The sequence below is a fragment of the Equus caballus genome, chromosome 30, assembly GCF_041296265.1.
Source record: "Equus caballus isolate H_3958 breed thoroughbred chromosome 30, TB-T2T, whole genome shotgun sequence".
Lineage (NCBI taxonomy): Eukaryota > Metazoa > Chordata > Mammalia > Perissodactyla > Equidae > Equus > Equus caballus.
In genome coordinates this window covers 17008071-17028906 of record NC_091713.1, presented here as the reverse complement: position 1 = coordinate 17028906, position 20836 = coordinate 17008071, and the positions used below count along the sequence as shown (strand labels likewise).

Genomic DNA, 20836 nt, shown 5'->3' with positions numbered 1-20836 from the left:
CCCACAGGAGACAGCAGTGGGACTAGGGGTGCCGGAGCTGATGGGCATCAGTCAGCTGGAAGCTGGTCCCCGAGGAGCAGTCAGGACAGGGAGGATCAGGTGGCTCAGAGGGCTCAGAGCAGGGATGAGGGTAGCCAGAGCGGTCCACGGTGGCGGGGCGAGTGTCTGGAGCCCGTGGGATCAGGCAGTCCAGGTTTGTCAGGGCACAGTCAGGTCCCAGCACGGGCCTCTGGGCCCAGCTGTGAACTGGGCCATTCGCTTGCTGGGTAGCCAGGAGCCGAGGGCAGCGGGGTGTGAGTTTTGCCCCCGACCTTCCCTCCCTGGGTGTTTTCCTCTCTGAGCTTCCTTCTCCCATGCAGAGGTAGAACTGAGTCCATGTGGGTGCCACAAAAGCAGCAGAAACTTCCCCAGTGTGGATTAAACGTGCTCCGGGAGGGTGGGCGAAGGAGAGAGTGGGAGGAAGCCAGAGGGCCCTGGGTTGGAAGGTGGGAAGCCTGGAGAGGAAGCCCCTGTGGAAACAGCGCTCTGTGGTCCCCCGCCACCCACCTCTGCGCCCTTGCTGCCGAGATGCCCTCCCCAGGCTGGAAGGAAAGTTCTGTGTCTTCAGGTCCTGGGCCACCCGGGGAGGGCACCACTTCTCTTGCCATGTCCCCCTATTTTCCCCATGTTCTTGGTGCACAGGAAGAGACCCATGGAGAAAATGATCTGTGACTGGTTGCCCTTGAGGCCTGGCCCCGTACCCTGGGACCGGCCGCGGGGGTCTGATGCTGATCACGACAAGGGCAGCAAAGCAGTACTCAGCCCAGGCGTTGATGAGAGCTGCTGGCAACGGAGGGCTCAGGGCCATGTCCACGGTTCCTGGTGTACGTTCAACAGGCATGCGTCAGATTAATTTTATGGTGACATTTTAAATTACAATTCTAGACTAGGTGATTCTGTGCGAAGTTCCTTGTGTACCAGAGCCATCTGCTCACCCCTTCAAAGTGTTTGATATAAACATTAGCGCAAGATCCAGGAGGTCAAACGGTTTAACACGCCAGCACTGCTGTGAAATAGGCAATGCTCAGGCAGCCCAACCCCAGGTCCTAGGGTTTGGGGTGTTCCTGCTTGATCGTGCCATCTGAGATGGGGTGCCAGTCCCCGGCAGGAGGGGATCCGAGCATGCAGGGAAAGCACGCCCCTGGGGGAGGCAGGCCTGAGCTCGGCTGCCTTCTCCCAGAGCAATTAAAGAGAAAATGGCCTCCTTCCAGCAAAGGACAGAGAATAAGCTTTCCTGATGATGCTTGGGATGCTTTTCTCATCGTCTTCTAGTTCAGCAAAATCCCCAGTCCCCAAGCATGCCATCCTTTCCTTCCTTTCCACTGCCCCTCCCCCCACTGTGAATCATGTGCACGATTGTTCATTTGGGGACAAATGGAGAACGGATCTCCACGTCGGACATTTATGAGAAAATTCCCTCCACCTTGCTCAGCCCGGAGAGGGTCCTCTGTTTGAGGGCCAGTTTAGTATGGGCCTGGGAGTCAAATGAAAGAGACATCATCCTTTCCTCCTTCTTCACACGTGTCAGCTCCCGGGCCAGATAAACCTTAGGACAGACACACAGGGAACAGGATTACTGTTGTTGAAAACAGGCAAGGACTGGGGTTTTATGGTTTGAGAGGCAGGCTGTTAAACAGGCTTCGTTTTCTCCTCCCACTCGGGGAAGCTGGAAGCTCGGTTTAATCAGACCAGGGTCAGAAAAGACTGGGTGGAGAATTGGGAAACCAAATTTGGTTCTGGGCCATTTCACTGACTTTCAGAGGAAGAGCAACAAGTTACCCACCTGAGAATGGCGATGAGCCGGAACGCGATGGTTAGCAATAATAATGGTCCCGTTCATCCCCATGGTGCCGTCTTCCTTTGCTTGGTGCTTCGCCACCTTTGAGGGCACTGTCATTCATAGGACATCCTGTATCCCTTATAGCATCCTTGCTGGTAGCTTGTAAATGTTGGCATTTACAGATGAGGAAAAGAAGGCTCAGCGTGGTTAGCATAGATTGATCATTATGTACCTGGTAAGAATTTATATAACACTTTGAGATATTAGGCTAATATTTTTAGCCCAAGGTGATCACAGAAGAAAAGCTTGTTGCCTGAGTTGACGGTCCATTCAGAGATGGGTGAAGACTGGGTCTCAAGCTGCCTCTCCCTTCAAGCTACCCTCAGCCCTGGGACCTACCCCATGGCTTCCGGGGCTTGGCTCTTAGTGTTTGGTCCCTGGCAGGCTTATACCAGCCCCTCAGAAATCCTGTCCCTCTGGGATGGATGGTGGGAGCCGTGAGCAGATCTCCAGCACTAGGGACATTTGCCATCACCTCTCCATCTTTGCCACCTTCCCTCTTCCCAGTCTTAGAGGATCCCCTTTCTTCCCCAGGGAGCTTCATTCCTTCGCTCCAACTCCAAGTGTCCTCTCCCTATTTCCTGTTCCTGCCCTCCGATGCCCCTCTCCACCGCAGCTGTGAAGTAAGGTAGAAGTTGTTCCATCACCACGTTATTCCCCCATAATAGGGAAAGGTTAGCGGTCAGCTGCAAATCATTTGTGGGCTAAAGCAGCAAATGAATGGATACATGAATGAATGAATGAAAAGATGCATAATAATAGAAATAAGATCTTTTGAGCACAAAATAAAATAAAATTCCTGGAATGGCAAAGTTGTGGATGAAGGCTTAGAGCTGGACTGAGTGTGGCATATATACAAGGGAGAGGAGGCAGCTGCTCTGTTGGATGGAAGGAGCATGTGTGCAGGGACAGAAACCTGCCAGAAAGTTCTTGCACCAGCCTTGGGAGGAGGTGCAGGGGCCCAGACCAGTAGGCGGCAGTAGAAATAAAAAGGAAAGAACAGATGCAAGTGGCTGTGAAGAAGAAATGGCAAGGTTTGGAAACACACTGAAGTGGAAATGGATGAGACAGAGGAGTCAGAGATGGCTCTTGTCAGCAGAAATTGGAAATTTAGGAGATAAAGTTTGCAGGTACTGGAAGGAACGCGAGTTTTCAGCATGCAGTGGTTGTGGAATATCTGGATGGAAATGTCTGCCAGGAAATGGAAATTGAGGACTAGAATCTGGGCAGAAAGTCAGGACAGGTGGTCCTCACCAGAGGCCAAATGCATCCTCTAGGAAGTGATGGAAGAAGCTGGGGAGTGGGTGACATTTTTGAGGTCTTTACTGATAAACGTATGAGCCTACCTAGTGTTCTCCAAGAACTGCACCTGACGTTTCACCTCTGGCATGCATCAGAGAAAGGGGATGGGGGAGGGGAGGGGCCTGTTGTCATCATACTGTTATGACAGGTCTCAGCCCTTCAGTTTATGGTGGTGACACCCAAATGCTCCAGCACCAGGAGATGAGAAAGCGGGTTCTTGCAGGAGGGGAATAAAACTGACATTTACCCAGCCCTCAGCTCATGTCAGGCCTGGCCTTAATGCCATTAAGTGGTGAATAAGTGGCCCTGTCAGGTGGGCTTGTGCAGAACCCACATCAGGCAGTGCCTGCCATCTCTCTGCTTTAGTCTCACGGTTCTTCTCCCTGTAATGCTGACCTCTGGCTTTCGTGATTAAGTTTTACTCAACCTTTCCAAGCTTCCTTGGTTCGCTGGATCACAAAACCTTCCGTGAGCTCCCCTGGTTGGAATGAATTCCAGTCTCTCAGCAATCCCACAGTCCCTAAGCTGAGGCCACTTATTTAGTATTTACAACTCTATAAAGCAGGGCATAATAAGACATGAGAATTCAACAGACTGTGGCCTGCGTGAAACAGTTCCTCTGTTTGTTGTATGAAAGATTGAGATTGGCATCATTTGACGGCCTCTCTTATGAAAAAACAGTCTCCCAGTGCTGACGGATGACTCAGGCTGCTGGGGGTATGGTCAGAGCTTTTCTCAGCGTGTCTGTAGTTTGCCTGGCAGATGCAGGGGCATCTTTAACACTTAGATAAGCTCAGGGTTGGGAGGGGACATCCAGTCCAGCTGCCCACACACATGAATAAGCGTCATGCCCGCCTGGCGGTCATTTGGTCCTAAATAAGCTTGTTCAGTGCTGGTGAAAGAAAACACTAGATGGATGGTCGGGGGCGGATGAAGAGGGATGAACACGATTTTGCCTTTCCCATTGATTACTCATTCTGCATCTGAGAAGATTGGTCAAATTATGCTGTCATAAGAAACAACTCCCAAATCTCAGTAGCTTAAAACAACACAAGTGTCTTTCTTACTCACACTGAGTCCATCGCCGGTTGCTGGGGGGGGCCTCTCTCTTCACTTATAGTTTCAGGATGATGGAGTAGCCCCCACCGTAAATGCGTTTTCTTACATCAGAGCGGAGAGAGAGACTCTGGAGCACTTTGCCTTGGCGAGTAACAACTCCAGCATTCTCTCTGCATCATTTCTGCTCAGAGCCCGTGGGCCCCACCCAGCAATGGGTTTCTGAGCAGTGCAGTCTTCCTGGGTTCCCCAAGGCAGGGTGTGGAAGTGTGTGGAGGGCAGCAGCAATGCCCACGGCGCAGCCCCGTGCAGAGGGCTGGCTGATTTTCATTCGGTCTGGGGAGGGATAAGTTCCCTACATCTCCCACAGCGTCGCGACAGGGACAGGCTGGGGAAGGAGGAGGGAACCCGTGTGTGTCCGCACAGGGCACCATCGCTCCTGAACGTCTCCCTGGATGAAGTGGAGAAGCGTCTCCCACTTGTAAGGATCCTGTTCCGTGATAGGAAGAGGCAACTGGGAGAAGCCACTCAGAAGAGCAGGATGAATTCTGTAGCTTTTTTCCCACCCCCCAACAGGCTAGGGACCTCTGGAACCAGCTGGCCTCTATTAAGCAGTTTTCCTCAGCACGGTGACAGTGACGAATCCTCCCAGCTCAGAAGGTTGCAGCCACCACGATAAATCAAGCCCCGAAGAGGAAAGAGGCCATGGTGATTAATGGTGGGACCTGAAATCCAAGCTGTAATCAGTCAGATTTGTCACTGGAGTCGGAGACGGGGATGGTGTTATCGTGGATGATTCAGGCCCAGAGTGGCTGTCTCTAAACATGTTAATTACCTTGGCATAAGTTGCCGAAACTGCTGATTAAAAAATGTAGAGATGTGCATAGCAGAAGTCGCAGCCACCGCCTCCAGGACTGGCACGCCCAGCTCTGAGGACGGGGCTTTCTCTTTAGTGGGAGGAGGTGTGGTGGTGCCTTGACCAGGTGTGGGTGGGCTTCTAAGGATGGCTCTGAGATCCTGGGAGGAGAAATGATAGGGACACATCCCCTTCCTTGCCAGGTGGTTGAGGCTCACAGGGGCTGGCTGTTCCCAGTTCACCCACGGAGGTCTCTGGAATGACGGCGCTTGTATGCAGGGTGACTGTCTGAGAATTCTGAGGCATGGGTCAAGGCAATTCATTCTTCATCAGACTTTAAAGAAGATGTCACTTACTTACAAAATGCATTTCTTACATGTATTTATCTTTAATGTGTGTCTCCCTCTGTATCTGTCATCTGGGGCAGACAACTCATCTGACTAAAGTGGGAGATGAATGGTGTTCTGTACCCAGATGCGACAGCGTGAGGCAGTGTTTCCCACCCAGAACCACAGGCTGCATCCCTAACGCCAGCCAGCCAGGCTGCAATCTGCACTTGGTCAGTTTGATTCGTTTCATCGCATATTTGTTACCACTCTTAAGTGCCAGGTACTGTGCAAAGCACTTTCTAAATGGACATGAGAAAACAATAGAGCTTGGCCGAGATGGCTTATGGAAGAGTGGAGTAGATCCGCGTGTGCTGGGAGGGGGCAGTGGATAATGACTCCACGATGGATAGGTTATGGAAGGTACCCTAGACGAGGGTAGGAAGTGTGCTGTGGGGCTCAGAGTTGCAGGGTGGGGTGGGCTGGGGTGAGGCGCGATAGGGTGGGCAGAGCCTTCATTAGGAAGTGGCATTTGAGATGGGCCTTGAAGGATGGTTAGGAAGATTTTGCTCGGAGGACCAAAGCATTCATGGTGGTCTAAGCAATACACAGAGGCTATACCCCCCATCACATACATATATATATATTCCTATATAACTTGGAAAGATGGGACATTTGCGTCTGAGTCTTCAGATTTTCTTACTACTGGCCTAGGGACCAAATTTTTCCTTTACAATCATTTTGATTTCTATGACAGCTTTGATTTCTGTTAAGATGTAAACAGCCTTGGGAGGGCATCACAGTCATTTTAAGCTCTTTTTACCCACGTATGCCTGTGTGGGTAGATGGGGTGGGGAGCTTAGCCTTCCTGCTGGTCACCTTCCACCATCTGACCCTTCTTGGTCTGGGCTGGTTTCTTTCCCATTCCTCCAGATGCCACACTTTCCCTCTTTTATTATGACTACGTGTTCTTTCTCTGGGGTTCCTCTTGATCCACTCACCATCATGCAAACAAAATGCTGTTTCTCAATTTTTTCCCGACCCTCCTGTATTTGAAATAAACGCACATACTCACTTAGGTTGGTGAGTTTCTGCAGGAAGATATGGAGGCGCTAGAAAAACAAGAATGACAGAATCACTGGAAACCCCACCAGTATTTCTCCTCGTGGGTCCTGGGTCAGGTCAGACATCTCAGGGGCTGGACAGCCTCCTCTAGTCTTCCCAGTGGTCATCCATGGGTGACCCCCAGAAGCAAGTGCAGTATTCTGGTAAGTAGGGTGCCGGAGCCTGTGTCCATTTGAGCTTGAGTATAAAGCATGACTCCAGGACCACAGGGAGGAGAACTGGGCAGAAATGGATCGGTTGGGGGCAGTGAGTCTGTGCTGCTGCAGGGAGCGCCTTTGTGTCACCAGCGTGATGGAGGCAGTGTCTGGGGAGAAGTCAGCTGCTGTAGAGGCAGGAGTGGCTTTTCCTCCCTTTAACTCTGGCCTGTGTCTCTGCTCCCTCTTCAGCTGGTGCTGCCAGAATACTCCATCCACAGCCTCTTCTGCATCATGTTCCTGTGCGCTCAGGAGTGGCTCACCCTGGGCCTGAATGTCCCTCTGCTTTTCTATCACTTCTGGAGGTAAGTCTGCCTGGGGCCGGTCTGTCCTTCCTCTTTTCTGCCTGGGCAGTCTGCCCTCCAGAGATGATGTCCCCGAAACAGACCAGCCACCCAGGGCCTTCCTCGCATCCCTTCCTTTTGGGGACTTTCTCCCTAGAGCCTTCTTTCCAAGCTGCTCTCGGACAGCAGTCCAATAAGGCCAGGCCTTTCTCATAGCCTCCAATAACTGCAGCCTCGACCCTCATGGGTCAGTGTTAAAAGCAGCTGCAGCATTATTCGCAATAGCCAAATGGTGGAGACAACTCAAATGTTCATCAGCAGATGAGTGGATGAACAAAATGCGGTCCATCCATATAATGGAATGTTATTTGTAAAAAACACAATGAAGTTCTGATACATGCTACAATGTGGATGAACCTTGAAAAAATTACGAGTAAAAGAGGCCGGTCACCAAAGGCCATTTACATGAAACATCCAGAATAGGCAAATCTATAGAGATGGAAAATAGATTGATGGTTGCCAAGGGCCAGAAGGGAGGGGGAGTGGGGAGTGACTACTAATGGGTACAAGGTTTTCTTTTTAGGGTGATGAAAATGTTCTGAAATTAGATACTGGTGGTGGTTGTACAACTCTATGAATATGCTAAAAACTACTGAATGTATACTTTAAAAAGGTGAATTTTTTTCTTATGTGAATTATATGTTAATTAAAAAGAAGAAACCTACCAGATGGGCTGGATTTTCTGGGCCAGTTCTGATTTTATATAGTCTGTTCCCTGCTAAGACTGTGCCTCAGATCATGTGATTTGGGCTTTTTGTAAAATATAGTCACCATATGGATGTAGGAGGCAGGGAGCGGGAAATACAAGGGTAGTAAAGAATGCAGTTATGCAAATAAACTAACCACCCTTTACCCCTGCTCCCAGAGCTTTGGTCCCCAAACATTCCATCATTGTCATTTTACCATAGAATATAGCCTGTATTTCATCACGTCTAGAACATCCACTCCTTCGTTTAGGAAACATATAGAGCACACACTACATGCCAGACATGGTGAGGGATTCCAAGGTGAACGTAAGATATAATCATTACCCTCCAGGAACATACACCCTAGTGGCAGAGGGAAAGATATTCTTAACAGAAATATGAGCAATGTATGTAGGAGTGTGGAGAAATGAGCATTGAAATTAGGTGGGAAGAGTGACACTGGAAAATCTGGACAAGCACACTCCAGGTTGAAGGACTAGCATATGCAAAGGCTCAGAGGTACGAGAGCACATGGTGTGTCTGGAGAACAGCAGCTGTGCAGTGTGGCTGGAGGTAGCGGTCTTGGAGGGATATGAGCAGAGATGGGGTTGACAGACAGCTGGGGATCCGTACGGAGGGTCTGAAATGATTTGATGGGGAATTAATTTATTCTCTAGGGAATGGACGGCTCTCAGAAGCTTTTGAGGAGGAGAATGGCATTACCAGATCTGGTTTTTAGGAAGGTGATGCTGGCAGCTGTGGGAAGGATGGATTGGAGGGTGAAATTTTGAGGAGGAAATCCGATTAGGAGGTTATGATGAAATTCCCGGTGAAGAGATGATGGAGGTTTGAACTGGGTGGTGGAAGTTGGAATGGAGAGAGAAGGGGACAATCCGTGGAGGTAAACTGGGGGTGGCCTTGGCCAATAATTGGGTGCAGGAGGTGAGGGAGAAAGAGTCTGTAAGCTGAGCACCTGGGAGAGTGAAGGTGCCATTGGCCAAGAGCAGGAGGAGAGGAGAATTCGCAGGTTTAGGGATGAAGGAAAATGAGTCAGTTGCATAAGAAAGTCCCGCGTATGTTAAAGGTAACCCACTAAAGTCTGGACTTAGAGAGAAGTCAGATAGAAGCATCGTGGTGTTGAAATGTATTGCATACCCACTCAAGACTTTCCGTGCCTTACCTCATCCAGTATCCACAACATCTGGGTGAGTCAGGGTTCCTTTTCCGTTTTACACATGGGGACACAGTGACTCACAAAGGTTAGGTCACTGCCCCGGAGTCATTCAGCTAGGACATGGCAGGGCCAGGCTTTGGTCCCACGTCTGTATGGATCATAGTCCACATCCTTGTCCCCTGGCATGCCACCCTGGGGGCCGGCCCTTCTCCCTATAAAAGGAATTTATCCCCAGGTTCCTCAAATAGTGTGCTGTCAAGCCAGGGTATCGAAAACGTGGTGAATTTCCAGAACTTTGGTTGATGCACTGCTCCTTAGGGCTGTCGCTCTTCCAGAGGGAGGAAAGGGAGAGCCAGCCCGGGTCCTTACGTTTGGCAAGTTTACGTTTGTTTAGGAAGAGAGTGACTGCAGTCTCCTTGCCAGTAGGGACTTCGTCTTACTTTTTTTGAATCCCTGACAGGGTCTAGCCTAGTTCCTGGCAATTTGTAAGTGCTCAGAAGATGAAAGAGAAAGGAATGAGGAGGGAGGGGTCCTTTACACACCGGAGTCCCTGAACACCTTCTTTCTTCCCTTCTCCCTCCCCACCACAGCAGGTCCAGTCCAGGGACGCTTGTCACGCACGTGAAGCTGCCTTCTGCTCTAGCTCTCAGTTTGCTTAAATAAAACTGGAATTGCCTGCCATTTATCTGGTGCCTGTTCTTTGCAGATGATTTGCATCCATCAGCTCCCATAATCGTCACAACAGCCCTTTGGCGTAGGCAATTTCATCCCATTTTATAGATGAGAAAGTTGAGGCTCAGAGAGGTTAGTGACTGACCCGAGGAAAGTCAGTCTGGTGACCCGTGTGCGGCAGATCCCTGGCTTTTTCCACTGAGCCGCGTGGTCCCCTGCCCCATCCCCTGCCTCCACTTAATAGGTCACCTGGGAACAAGGCCACAGCCAAGGCAAATAGGTTTTGAAATCTGCCCCTGGGAAGAGGAGAGGTGAGTGGCCTGGAGGGCTCTGAGCTGGCAGGTGTCATTGAATCTGGCTTGTGCCTTCCTCTCGGCAGTGTCGGTGACAGATCCTGTCAGGGTGCTCCTAAGAAGAGGAAGCAAGAGGGAACTGAAACCCCAGCTCGGGGAGTTGCTCCGTCCCAGGGATGTTCTTCAAAGCAGTGTGATTAATCGGGGCCTTGCTCACCATCCAGAACCACAGCCTGTCCCAGAGGCTCACAGGGCCATTAATTTGCACACTGGCTCCTGATTCCTCTACCAGGATGACAAAAAAGCAGCCCGCTGAGTGATTTCAGCCCGGCTTTGTTCTTTAGCTTCGAATGAGGCTGTGGCCCAGGGCCCGGGGCCAGTGTCCTGTTGAGGGCCAGAGGATGGTCCGAGGACAGCACTCGCCTCCTGCCAGACCACTTTCAAAGGGCCTCCGCCCCAGGTCTCCCCCAGCCTGAGAGCTGCTGTCGGCTTGTGAACATGGAGCCCACGTGATGTCTGAAGCAGGCAGTTTGCCTCAGCCTCCCTCCTAACCTCCCCCTCCCCCTTCCTCTCTCCCCCCTCCTCCTCCTCCCTCCTCCCTTCCTCCTCTTCCCTCCCCCTTCTCCCCTTCTCCCTGCTCCCTCCTCTCTTCCACCTGCTGTCTTTGGCTTACCCAGTTTCCCCCCAGGGCTGCTCTTGCCCTGCAATGGCCGCTGCTGTTCTTTCTGCTGTTCTGGGTCCTTCTATCAAGAAGAAAAGTACCTGTGAACTACTCCACACTCCAGTGAGAATATGATGTCCCTTCCAGAATACTCAGAATTTTAAAAGAAGGTCTGGGAGGGGACAATATTTATCCAAAGTAATTAATGTTTAGGGCAGAACTGTGGTCCGGTGGCATCTGGCAGTGGAGATGCAGCTCTCTGTCTCCCCACACCTGTGCCTACACTGGAGCCGCTATGGACACACATGGCGGACTCCCGTTCCCCCGGAGAAAGGAGGCTCTTCCCGTTGTCTCCCAGGTGCCACCAGGTGCCACCTCTCCCTTCTGTCGGGGTAGCTGTGGATGCGGTGGATCTGAGTATTGGGGGAGTTGCTATCTGCTGGAAGATGGCAGCTGGGCTGCTCTGTGGCAGTGTCCGGGCCATGTACAGGCAGGGATGCGGGCAGAAGGCAGACAACGGCTCAGGAGAGATTCCTCAGGGGGAGTCCGGCATCAGGAGGCCTTGGCCCCGACATCTTCAGGTGTCCCTTCCAAAGCTCAGAGCTGATGACGCTGTGTGCTCTTTCCCTGCAGGTATTTCCACTGTCCGGCAGATAGTTCTGAACTAGCTTACGACCCGCCGGTGGTCATGAACGCGGACACCTTGAGTTACTGTCAGAAGGAGGCCTGGTGTAAGCTGGCCTTCTATCTCCTCTCGTTCTTCTACTACCTTTACTGGTGAGTTGCTGCCCCTCCTGGTGGATTTGACTCCTGCAACCAATGGAGGGAACTTCAGGCCGGCCTCTTGGTCTTTGGGAGATGGCTCATCTATCGGGGATGAGCCCAGCTGCCTGACTCTGGTTTGGGAGCAAGGGCTTCTGTATGAGGGACTAGGAGGCCTCACCTGCTGACAGGTGCATCCTTAGGGCCACACGGTGAAAACACATTCTGCCCACACCTCTCAGGACGTTACTGGTGCATGTGGTCCTGTGTCCCCATGGGCCTCCGGCCTCTAGCAACTCAGCCAATCAGGTGGCCTGTGGCCTCATTGCCCCCTGCCCCCTCGCCTGTGTGTAAGCATTCTTGGGGACCGTAACAGAAACCTCCGGCGGCAGTCATGATTCACAAAGGGGGCATGTTGGGTCATTAAATGCTTACGCTTACAATTCTCCTACTGTTTCATAACACCACCCTAATTAAGTAAAACGTGCTGACTTTGCAATTCCATTTCAGGAATCTCCTGTCTTTTCACCTCTCTACTCAGGACATCCTAGCTAAGCAGATAGTTGTAAACAGCGTGTCTTGTGGTTTGATACCCCAGAGAGTGCTTTTTCCAGAAACGTCTCCTCCTCCTTTCTCTTCTTCTTTGGGCTTCTCTCTGGGGCATCTCACCTGTCGCCTTGCTCTCCTGTCGCTACCTGTGGCAGGGCATGGAGATCTCCCAGTATCCCGGTGTGGTCTCCAAAGGGCCTGGTCGACAGCAGCGAGTGAGACAGAGGGAGGTGGGGGGGCGTGAGGGAGGCCACCTCAGGGTTCGGTGGGCTGGGGCGGGCTGAGCGGTGGCTGCCTTTGTCCAGCATTTAAAAAGGAGCCAGGCTTTGGGCTAAGAGCTTGACGTGTGTTTCTCAGTTTACGAGCGAAACGCTATCACTACCCACGTATTAACGATGAGGACCCGGAATCTGAGATAATTAGATAATTCTCCCACGGTCACAGAATATAGTGTCACAGCTGTAAGTCCATCTCAAATCTGACCCAAAAGACTGAGCTTTTAACTGCTGGCTATCTTAGGAAACCTCTAGGAAATTCTTCATCCAAATGTGGTCTTTGGACTTCTTGCATCAGACCCATCTTAAAAATACAGATTTCTAGGCTGGGCCGGTGGTGTAGTGGTTAAGTTTGTGCATTCCACTTTGGTGGCCCCGGGTTTGCGGGTTCAGATCCCAGGTATGGACCTGCACACCACTCACCAAGCCATGCTGTGGCGGCGTCCCACATACAAAGTGGAGGAGGACTGGTGCGCAGATGTTAGCTAAGCGACAGTCTTCCTCACTAAACAAACGAAAAAACGCAGATTGCTGGGCTTCCATCTGCTGATTCGGAATTTCGGGGCTGGGTGTCAGCCAGTTCTGATGCTCACCTGAGGGTGGGTCCTGCTGCCCAGGTGCTGCTTGGTTCTGCCTCGTCTCCCCTCCACATCCCCAGCATCCAGAAGGCTCGGAGACCCTGGAGGTACAGCTTCCCTTGGAGCGACTCAGCCTTCGAGGGGATTCAGAGTTATTCTGCCACGTTCGTCTTGGACTCAATGGTTGATCCAGGCTCAGGGTGACCTCTACCCTCCTCCTCCTTGATAGAGTGTCCTGGAACATCCCCTCCTTCAACTTCAAGTTGCTTGAAGCCTCTCTGGAGATTTCCGAGGTGCCCCACAGGTTCACCCAAGTCTTTCTGACTCCACGTCTGAACTCTATCAACTAGAGCTGGCTCCAGCTGGTTCCTGTCGGGAAACCTCTAGAGGGTGGCCCAGGCCCTCCTGGCTTAGCGACTCGGCCCCTGGGTTGACATGGAGGTTAGATTTCTTTGCTGGAGTGTACTCAACTCCTTTCTTTGTGGGGCTGCAACAGCCTCTGCTGCAGAGTTGTAGGCTGAGTGGCCTGTCCCCAGAGGCAGCACTGTCCCTTCTCAAAGCCAGCAGAACAAGGGTAGTGCTCCTTCCCCGTTAGCCTGGGATCCCCCTTGCTCTGCATGGGAACCGAGGCATATCAAGCTCCATCATTTTAGTTTTGTTGCGGTAACTGCTGGAGCCCGTTGTGGGAAAGAACACAGAAAATCGCAGACAGGGGCCTGCCTGGTGGCGCAGCAAAGTTTGCGCGTTTTGCCTCTCAGCAGCCCGGGGTTCGCCGGTTCGGATCCTAGGTGCAGACATGGCACCGCTTGGCAAAAGCCATGCTGTGGTAGGCGTCCCACGTATAAAGCAGAGGAAGATGGGCATGGGTGAGTTAGCTCAGGGATAATCTTCCTCAAAAAAAAAAAAATAAAGAAATTTTCAGACAGAGAACAAAGCCGCTCTCAGTCTGCTGGGCTGCAGGGACAGGAGGGAGTGGGGTGGGGTGGGGTGGCGTTGGCGGCTCCTGCCGCTTAGATGGGCATGATCGTTCTGTAACGGATGATGTTCCAGACGTTCTGTTTGACTGTCTGTCCCGGAGATCCTTGGTTCAGTTTGGCCCTGCTTCATGTTACATTCGGTAATTACTTTGTTTCCAGAACAAAATTGGAAACAACTTCTCCTGCCCCGCTGGGACCCTGGGTGGCTGCCTGCGTTCCACATTCTTTGTTGAACCTGACCTCTTGTGGCTCTTCAGGGCCCCTGAAAGACCCTGCTTCTCCCGCCACAGGAGCTCCTAGTCCCTCAGGTCCAGAGCAGGTGGAGGGCGCAGGACCGTCAGCCCAAGCCCCTCCTAGGGAGGGGAGGGGGCGCTCGTGTATGGAGAGCTGCGTCTGGGCTGAGCACAGTGATGGAGACTCAAGTGACAGAAGCTGGGAACCTGTAAAGGGGGGGGTTGGCGTTTCACGGTTCGAGCTTCCTGAAGGATTAAGAGATGTGTCCCAGGTCCTAGCTGGTAGTTAGCAGTTTATCTGGCCTCAGAGCCTGGGCTCTTCCCATGGTGCTGTGCTAACCATCCCACCCTGGGGCACCCCCCTTCTCAGGTTGCCTTGTGCACCAGATGTTTGCGGGTTACACGGGATGGGGACTAGCTAACATTAATACTGACACTGACGCCAGTGGGTCAGTCCAGTGTGAGCTCCCTCTGCCTGCTCTGTATAAAGATCTTTTCACATCAAGGGTGTGAAGCAGCTGGTCTTACCTACCAACAGGAGCACCGCCCTCCTGCCCATTACTTTGGGTCGTGCCTGCCTCCCCTCCCACATATTTCTCTCACTCTATATGATGTTATTCATGGCGGATTTGATGGCAAAGACCTTCTCTGTTTCATGCTTTCCATGTGTGCACCACCCTGGCTGATGCCTGGCACACAGTAGGTACTCACTAAATCCTTGTTTGTTGTTCAGCCTGGCCATACGCACCCTCAAGGCAGGGATGGGGGCTGCGTGCTCACCCTCATTTCCTGGCACTGAGAATGGTGCCTGACATGCAGGAGGTGCTCAATAAATAATGAATGAATGAATGAGTGAATGAATGAAGTGAGTAAACAGGCATCCACGCTGAAGCTCAGTGTTATAATGGAAAGAGCATAGCTTTGGCCTTGGGATGTGGCTGTGTGACCTCAAGCAATCCCCTTCTCTCCTGACCCCTGACTTCCCCGTGTTGAATAAGACCCCTCCAGCTCCAGGCCTGACCAGCGATGCTCTGTGAACATGAGGTCCAGCAGGTTCTCAAAGACGGAACTCCGGCTGCTCGGAAGAGCTCATCAGCTTCACAGCTGGATAGGGTTAGAAGTCAAACACTTGAGTTGTCTTCCTTTGGTTTTGTTTCTTAGATTATCCGTTTTCCCCTCTATAATGTGAAAAGGTGACTGTTTTCCTTTCTGCCAAATAGGCAAAGTGGTCCGTTTTGGTGTTGAACGTTCCTCGGCCTTGCAGAATTAGCCTGCTGTTTCTGAGAGCCCGGGGACGCGTGGCCCCCTCCTTGGGAGTGTCAAGGCCCTGCCGTAGGATACTTCATTCGTGTTTAATGCCTGGATTCTGTGCGAAACGGGAGGGCCAGGGAGGTACCCAATTAAGAATTCATGTAGTTCATGTGTTCGCACATCGGTCCTCGCAATAGCGATGACGATCGTTTCCCCAGTGCTCACACATTATCCAGGATAATCTGGGAGCCTCTGGACACGGCCATCACATAAGCATGTAGCAGCTGGTGGGGTAAAGAATCCACTGCACCCCACCCCCCGCCCAAACCTGCCCTGCAATTGCAGAAAAGAGGAAAAGCAACCATGATAATCATCCTGATGAGAAGAACGATAGGCACTTAGAGCAATCACGTCTTAATATGCTCTCGTCCCAAACGTTTAGGCCAACGTTGTGGGAAGCAGGAGGGGGCCAGAAGGAGGAGCAGATGAGTTGCTCTCGTGGCAGGAATGAGAAAGAAGCCAAGGGTCCGGCTTTTGGAAGGTCCCTTTTTTGGGGGCCAGTCTGAGTCCTTCTTGGGCTCCCACTCATGCCTTCTTTTTCCTCTTCTTTTGCCTTCAGCATGATCTACACTTTAGTGAGCTCTTAACTCAAAGACCACACACGTCATCCGAGACTGGGATGGGAGAGGCACGAGACTGCGAGTCCACTTCTGCCGGTGACTGGAGAAGGGACCAGAGCGGGATGTGTGAGGAAGACCCGGCAGACACCCCGAGGGACTCAGGACTGGAATCACACAGCAGCCGGCGGGCCAAGTTAACCGTGCGCGTGTTGTGACCCTGTGTGTCACAGTCTTTGGCCTTCGTGTCCCACAGCCAGGTTGTTGATCCCTTCTGAGCGATAAGGGCCCGGAGGAGTGGGTGACGAAACACTAAACTCCTGAGCGAGAGTGGCTGCTTCCTGAATCCACGTCATCGAACAGCTCCCTGCAAGTTCACACTGAGTTCCTGGACTGTGGAGGGGAGGCTGGAAGGTGTCTGCTGAGGAACAGACTGACCCAGGGTCAAGGCTGAGTCTGTGGGACCCGTTGAAGGCCTCGAGGATGCTGTGGGCTCTTCTTGTGTCTCTTCCAAGCCCTGGCCAGGCCCTTCAGCCCGGCGGGAGGGGCTGGAAGGTGTGTGGTGGGCTTTCTGCTGTCCTGGCCCTGAGCCCGCAGCCCTGTCTGTTTTCACGCTGTGCTGTGTGGAGCCCCGCTTAGCCCCGGAGCTGCGTTTGGGGCAGTGTGTTGGGAGAGAGTTCTGTTCAGAGTCACGTGAATGGGGGGTGTCCTGGGGAGGGGGAGTCATAGGAAAAATGATTTTTTTTAAATGTTTCCTACATGTTCAAAGTGTTAGTTCTTTACCACAACCAAGTGTGTTCTTGCCGCTCAAAGCCATCGCGGAGTCATTGAAAGCAAATCAATTGGTCATCTCTAGTCTGTGAAGCTACCTTCTTTTAAGGATCCTAAAGCAGTTCCCAGGCTGGAAAGTGCTGGCGTGTCTGCTCCCAACTGTGGGCATCCGACAGCCAAGAAGCGAGACAGCATAATCGAGCTTCATTCTATGATGCTGCATCAGCCGTACTGTTTAGTTTAATGCCAGGACATTAGCTTATTGAGAATGTTCCATTTGACATTCTCTCCTTTTTTGGGTAGGAGTCGTGCTGAGGGGTTGTAAATAATGACAAGGCTGAGATTTTTATCGTGTTTAAATTGGGCACAGTGATTTTGACCTGATTCTCCAAACCTCCCTTCCTTTCTTCCGTGTGACAGCCACAGGCTATTTATACATGTACCCCGCTTCCGTCCGAACCCTGTGACTCAGGTTTATGAATGGTGTTTGTGTAACAGTCGTGTGCTATGTTTAAAACGCCACAACATCTGCAGTGTTTCACCTACCTGGCTGTCTCATTTAAACCCCGTTACGGGCTGGTTTCATCTCCATATGGGTGGTAAACTGGTAGGTAGAAAAAGCAAAGTTTCAAAAAGGCATTTTGCTTCTATAAATTCTACAGAAAACAAAATGCAGACTTCGGCTGTGAGGGGGAAGATGGAAAGCGGAGGATTTGAGGCGAGGTATTCGGGAGCAGGCGACCCCTTCCCCATGGTCCCGCTGGCTGACTGGGGTGGGAGGGGACAGTTCCTAGCAGGGCTGCGTGGCCTCGTCTGTGACTCCGTTCCTGAGAGCACCAGTTACCTTCCTCCAGGGAAGCCAGCCCTGGGGTCCAGGCTGCAGACAGCAAATCTCACCTCACCACTGTCTTGCAAAAGCCACCGAATGGAGAGGGTAAATGGGCTGCGTTACTTCTCGCCATGAAGCTGCTTTGTTTGTTGTTTTAGATTTTGCTTCCTTTCTAAAAGATTTGAAGTGGCTTATAATAGCAGACACAAGTACAGAAAGACTGTTAACATGGAGATAGGAAATTCAAGCTTATTAAGGAGGAGGCCACAGAGATACCGATGTCCTGAACGACTCTATTTCCTGTGATGGAGCTTTAAATTTGGCATCCTTTCTCCAGCAGGAAATATCAGGAATTCACGTTTACGTAGTCCTTGACATTTTACATCTTTCTCATGTTCTCATTTGACCCTCCTCACAACCCTATGAAGTTGATACTTCTCTTTTTCCCAAGTGAGGAAGCTGAGGCTCCGAGAGGGTAAGTGACTTGGCTATAGTCACACAGCAGTCACAGACCTACCTTTGAACACAGCTCATCTGACTTTAAAAACGCCACGTCCTCTGCATCACACCTACAAGCTGGCAGAGTAGCAGGGTCCTGGTAAAGTTTGGTCAGTAGCATTAACTTTTTGAGAAAAGGAGATTTTGAAAATAGGAGCTGTAGAGGAAGTGCCTGGTTTCCTTGCCCTGTGTGCACCAGCCTCAGACTTGCTTTAGTGTGGAAGGTGGGCCTCTGAAAGCTTTACAAGCTGCAGGTGCCTCTTAGGTGGTTCTTATGTTTATGAAAGAGAAGCGTCAAACATTTCCCTCCCACAAGTTGTGCTGGGAGATCATTCCAGGGGTCTGTTGGGAGTCTGAGCCGATTTTTAATTCCTGGGAGAAGCTGATCGTGATAAGAATGAGAGTCATGGGCACACCTGGGGGAGCCTGTGTTGTGTGCCAGGCTTTATGCCACGACCTGTCAGCCCTCACGTGGCTCCTATGAAGCAGGCTGCATGTGTCTGTTCCCCCTTTACAGATGAGGAAGTGAGGGGCACTCGTGGAAGGTGAGCCCTCCCTGGGTGAACTAGCCAGAGCAGGAGATCAGTGCTGCGAATAAGTAACCAGATAATAACAAGAGCTGTAAGTTGAGGTGTCCAGCGTTATTCTAAATTCTTCAAGTGCTTCTGTGTGATCCTCATAAGGACACCGTGAGGTCGATATTATCTCTGTTTTATAGATGCAGAAACTGCGAGAAGGTGAGTCACTATCCAGGACCCACAGCTCGTAAGGGGGATGCATAGCCATGGTTGGAATTTAAGCCCAGGTCTGCCTCTTCTCACAGCATCCGCCTGCTGCAAAATCTTTGTCTCTCCTTGTTTCTCGTGCAGAAATGATCAGAGAGCGGAGGGGAGTGAAGCAGGAGGAACGGCACCCTGGAGAAATCACAAAGTGAATGTCTCCCGTGGTGATGGGGAGCACTCCCTATGAAGCACGAGGTTGGGCACACGGAGAGTTTCTCAGGGGGCACAGACACCACGTGGAGGTGGTGGTGGTGGTGGCCTGGGTCCTAGTTCCTTAGAGAGGCAGAGTCGTAGGCCTGGCGTGGCTGTGCCCCGGGGGTCAGATCGGGGTGGGGGGGGGAGTCACCTGAGCTTCCTTTTCTCTTTACTAAGTGAAGCGAATAATGGTGCCCACTGTACTGGCTTGTTGTCAAGACTAAAGGAGCTCATATTTGCCAAGAGCCTGGGAGGGTGCCCCGGACGTGGGGAGCACCACCTAACGCTTCGGAGGGGCGAGTCTCCCTGGGCGCCCTGACCCTGCCCTGTGCGCATCCAGGGCAAGGTCCTCCGAAAGGTGGGGAGTCAACTGGCCATGCGGGAAGGGAAGATTCCCGGACCCAGCTGCCCTTCTGAGGCCCGTTCCCGTCTGTAGTCCCGGGGCTGGAGGTCAGGCTGTGACCTGATGTGGCCACCTTTTGATGCCGTGGTCTCTAACCAGTGCTGATAACAACTGCTGTCGAATGCTTGCCGCGTGCCAGGCTCTGTGCAGAGCACTTGACAAGCACGGTCTCGTTTAATCCCCACAACACTGTTATGAAGTCGGAACTATTACCGTCCCCAATTTACAGCTGAAATACTAAAGCTTATAGCAGTTAAACAAGTGAGCCAAGGTCACGATCGCTAGTGCATCGTGGAAGCTGGACTGCCACCCAAGTCTATTTTTGCTCTGGGGCCTGGACCACTTTTGCCTTCCTGGGAGGTGATGCAGCATAGGGAGGGCAGCGGGATGTGAGAAGGAAGAGAAAAGGGGATGAAGGAGCGGCAGCGGGGGAGCCGTCCCAGAGGTGTGGCTCTGCCCACCTTGCGGGTTTCACAGCAAGCGACTCAGTGTAAATGACTTTGTAATCGGAAGGATTTGAGCTGCGGGATGTTATGCAAGCTTCTTAACCTTTCTGAGACTCAGCTTTCTCATCTGCAAAATGGGGATAATAATACCTCCCTTTCAGCGTGGTTGTGATAATCGAGGTAAACTATGTACAGAGAGCCTGTCTCGTAATGGGCGCCCCGCAAATCTCGGTGCTCAGTGCCCCACTCCACTGCCCCTCCCTTCACAGAGTTGAAGGGAGGATTGTGTAGAATAAAATGCTAAAAGGCTGCTCATAGTAGCACGTGGCAACATTCAATGAATCTTCGCTTCCTTCCTCTCCTCCCTTGATCCTGGGGGCGGACTGTCCCAGGCATGTGACATGGGTAACAGAGCTCAGCCCTCTCAAGAAAATCTCCCTTTAGCTTCCTAATTTTAGGGCTTGGTGATTGCATCAATGTTGAATAATGTTGTCACCGTTATGACAGTTTTGTTCCCCTACATAAGAGACGAACGCAGCCAGCAAAATGCTTTGACAACAACTAATTGCGCTCACGCTGTGTCATCGCACAGATCCATTTCACAGCCCTTCCTTTTCTTGGGCTTGGGCTGCTCTATTCCAGACTGTGCTCTGGGAAGTGAGGTCCAGACCTCAGAGCTGCCTCTCCTCGCCAGATATCTTGGGGCTACTCATCTCCCGAGGCTTAGGCAGAGGCTATCATCCCTGTGGGTGTTTGGGGGCATCCTGGAAAGTGGCCTGTGACTTGCCTCTTCCCAGGCAGAGGGAAGAATGAGCTGAGCAGAGGAGTGATTCTCCAGGACACTACCCTGCATTTCTAAGGAATGATGGAGGCCTGTCTTAGCTTTGTCCTGGTCAGGAGCTGGAAGCAGGTCCCCTTGTTGCCGGGACCTCTGCGCGCTAATGGAAGTATTTTGTGCAGCTGCGGTTGTGGAGGCAGAAGACCTTAGTACTGACGCCTTGGGTTGCGTTTCACTTGTGGCCCGTGATCCAGAAATAGAAGCAGGGTCAATACAGCCACAAAAGAGTATCTTCCAGGCTTTGCCCCACCCTCTCCGTGATCG

The 20836-nt window shown here is 51.8% G+C and overlaps 1 protein-coding gene across 4 annotated transcripts in view; it reads left to right on the top strand.

The window, feature by feature from the left end:
• CNIH3 (cornichon family AMPA receptor auxiliary protein 3) overlaps positions 1–20067 on the top strand; it is a 110031-nt gene extending 89964 nt beyond the window's left edge. For all 4 annotated transcript variants that reach the window (XM_001489883.6, XM_005607986.4, XM_070256016.1 and 1 more), the window contains 3 exons: positions 6931–7043; positions 11202–11345; positions 15813–20067. In XM_001489883.6, coding sequence (XP_001489933.2) covers positions 6931–7043; positions 11202–11345; positions 15813–15840 — 285 coding nt within the window. In that variant the 3' untranslated portion in view covers positions 15841–20067. The remainder of the gene's footprint in view (positions 1–6930; positions 7044–11201; positions 11346–15812) is intronic.
• Positions 20068–20836: the final 769 nt, after the last annotated feature.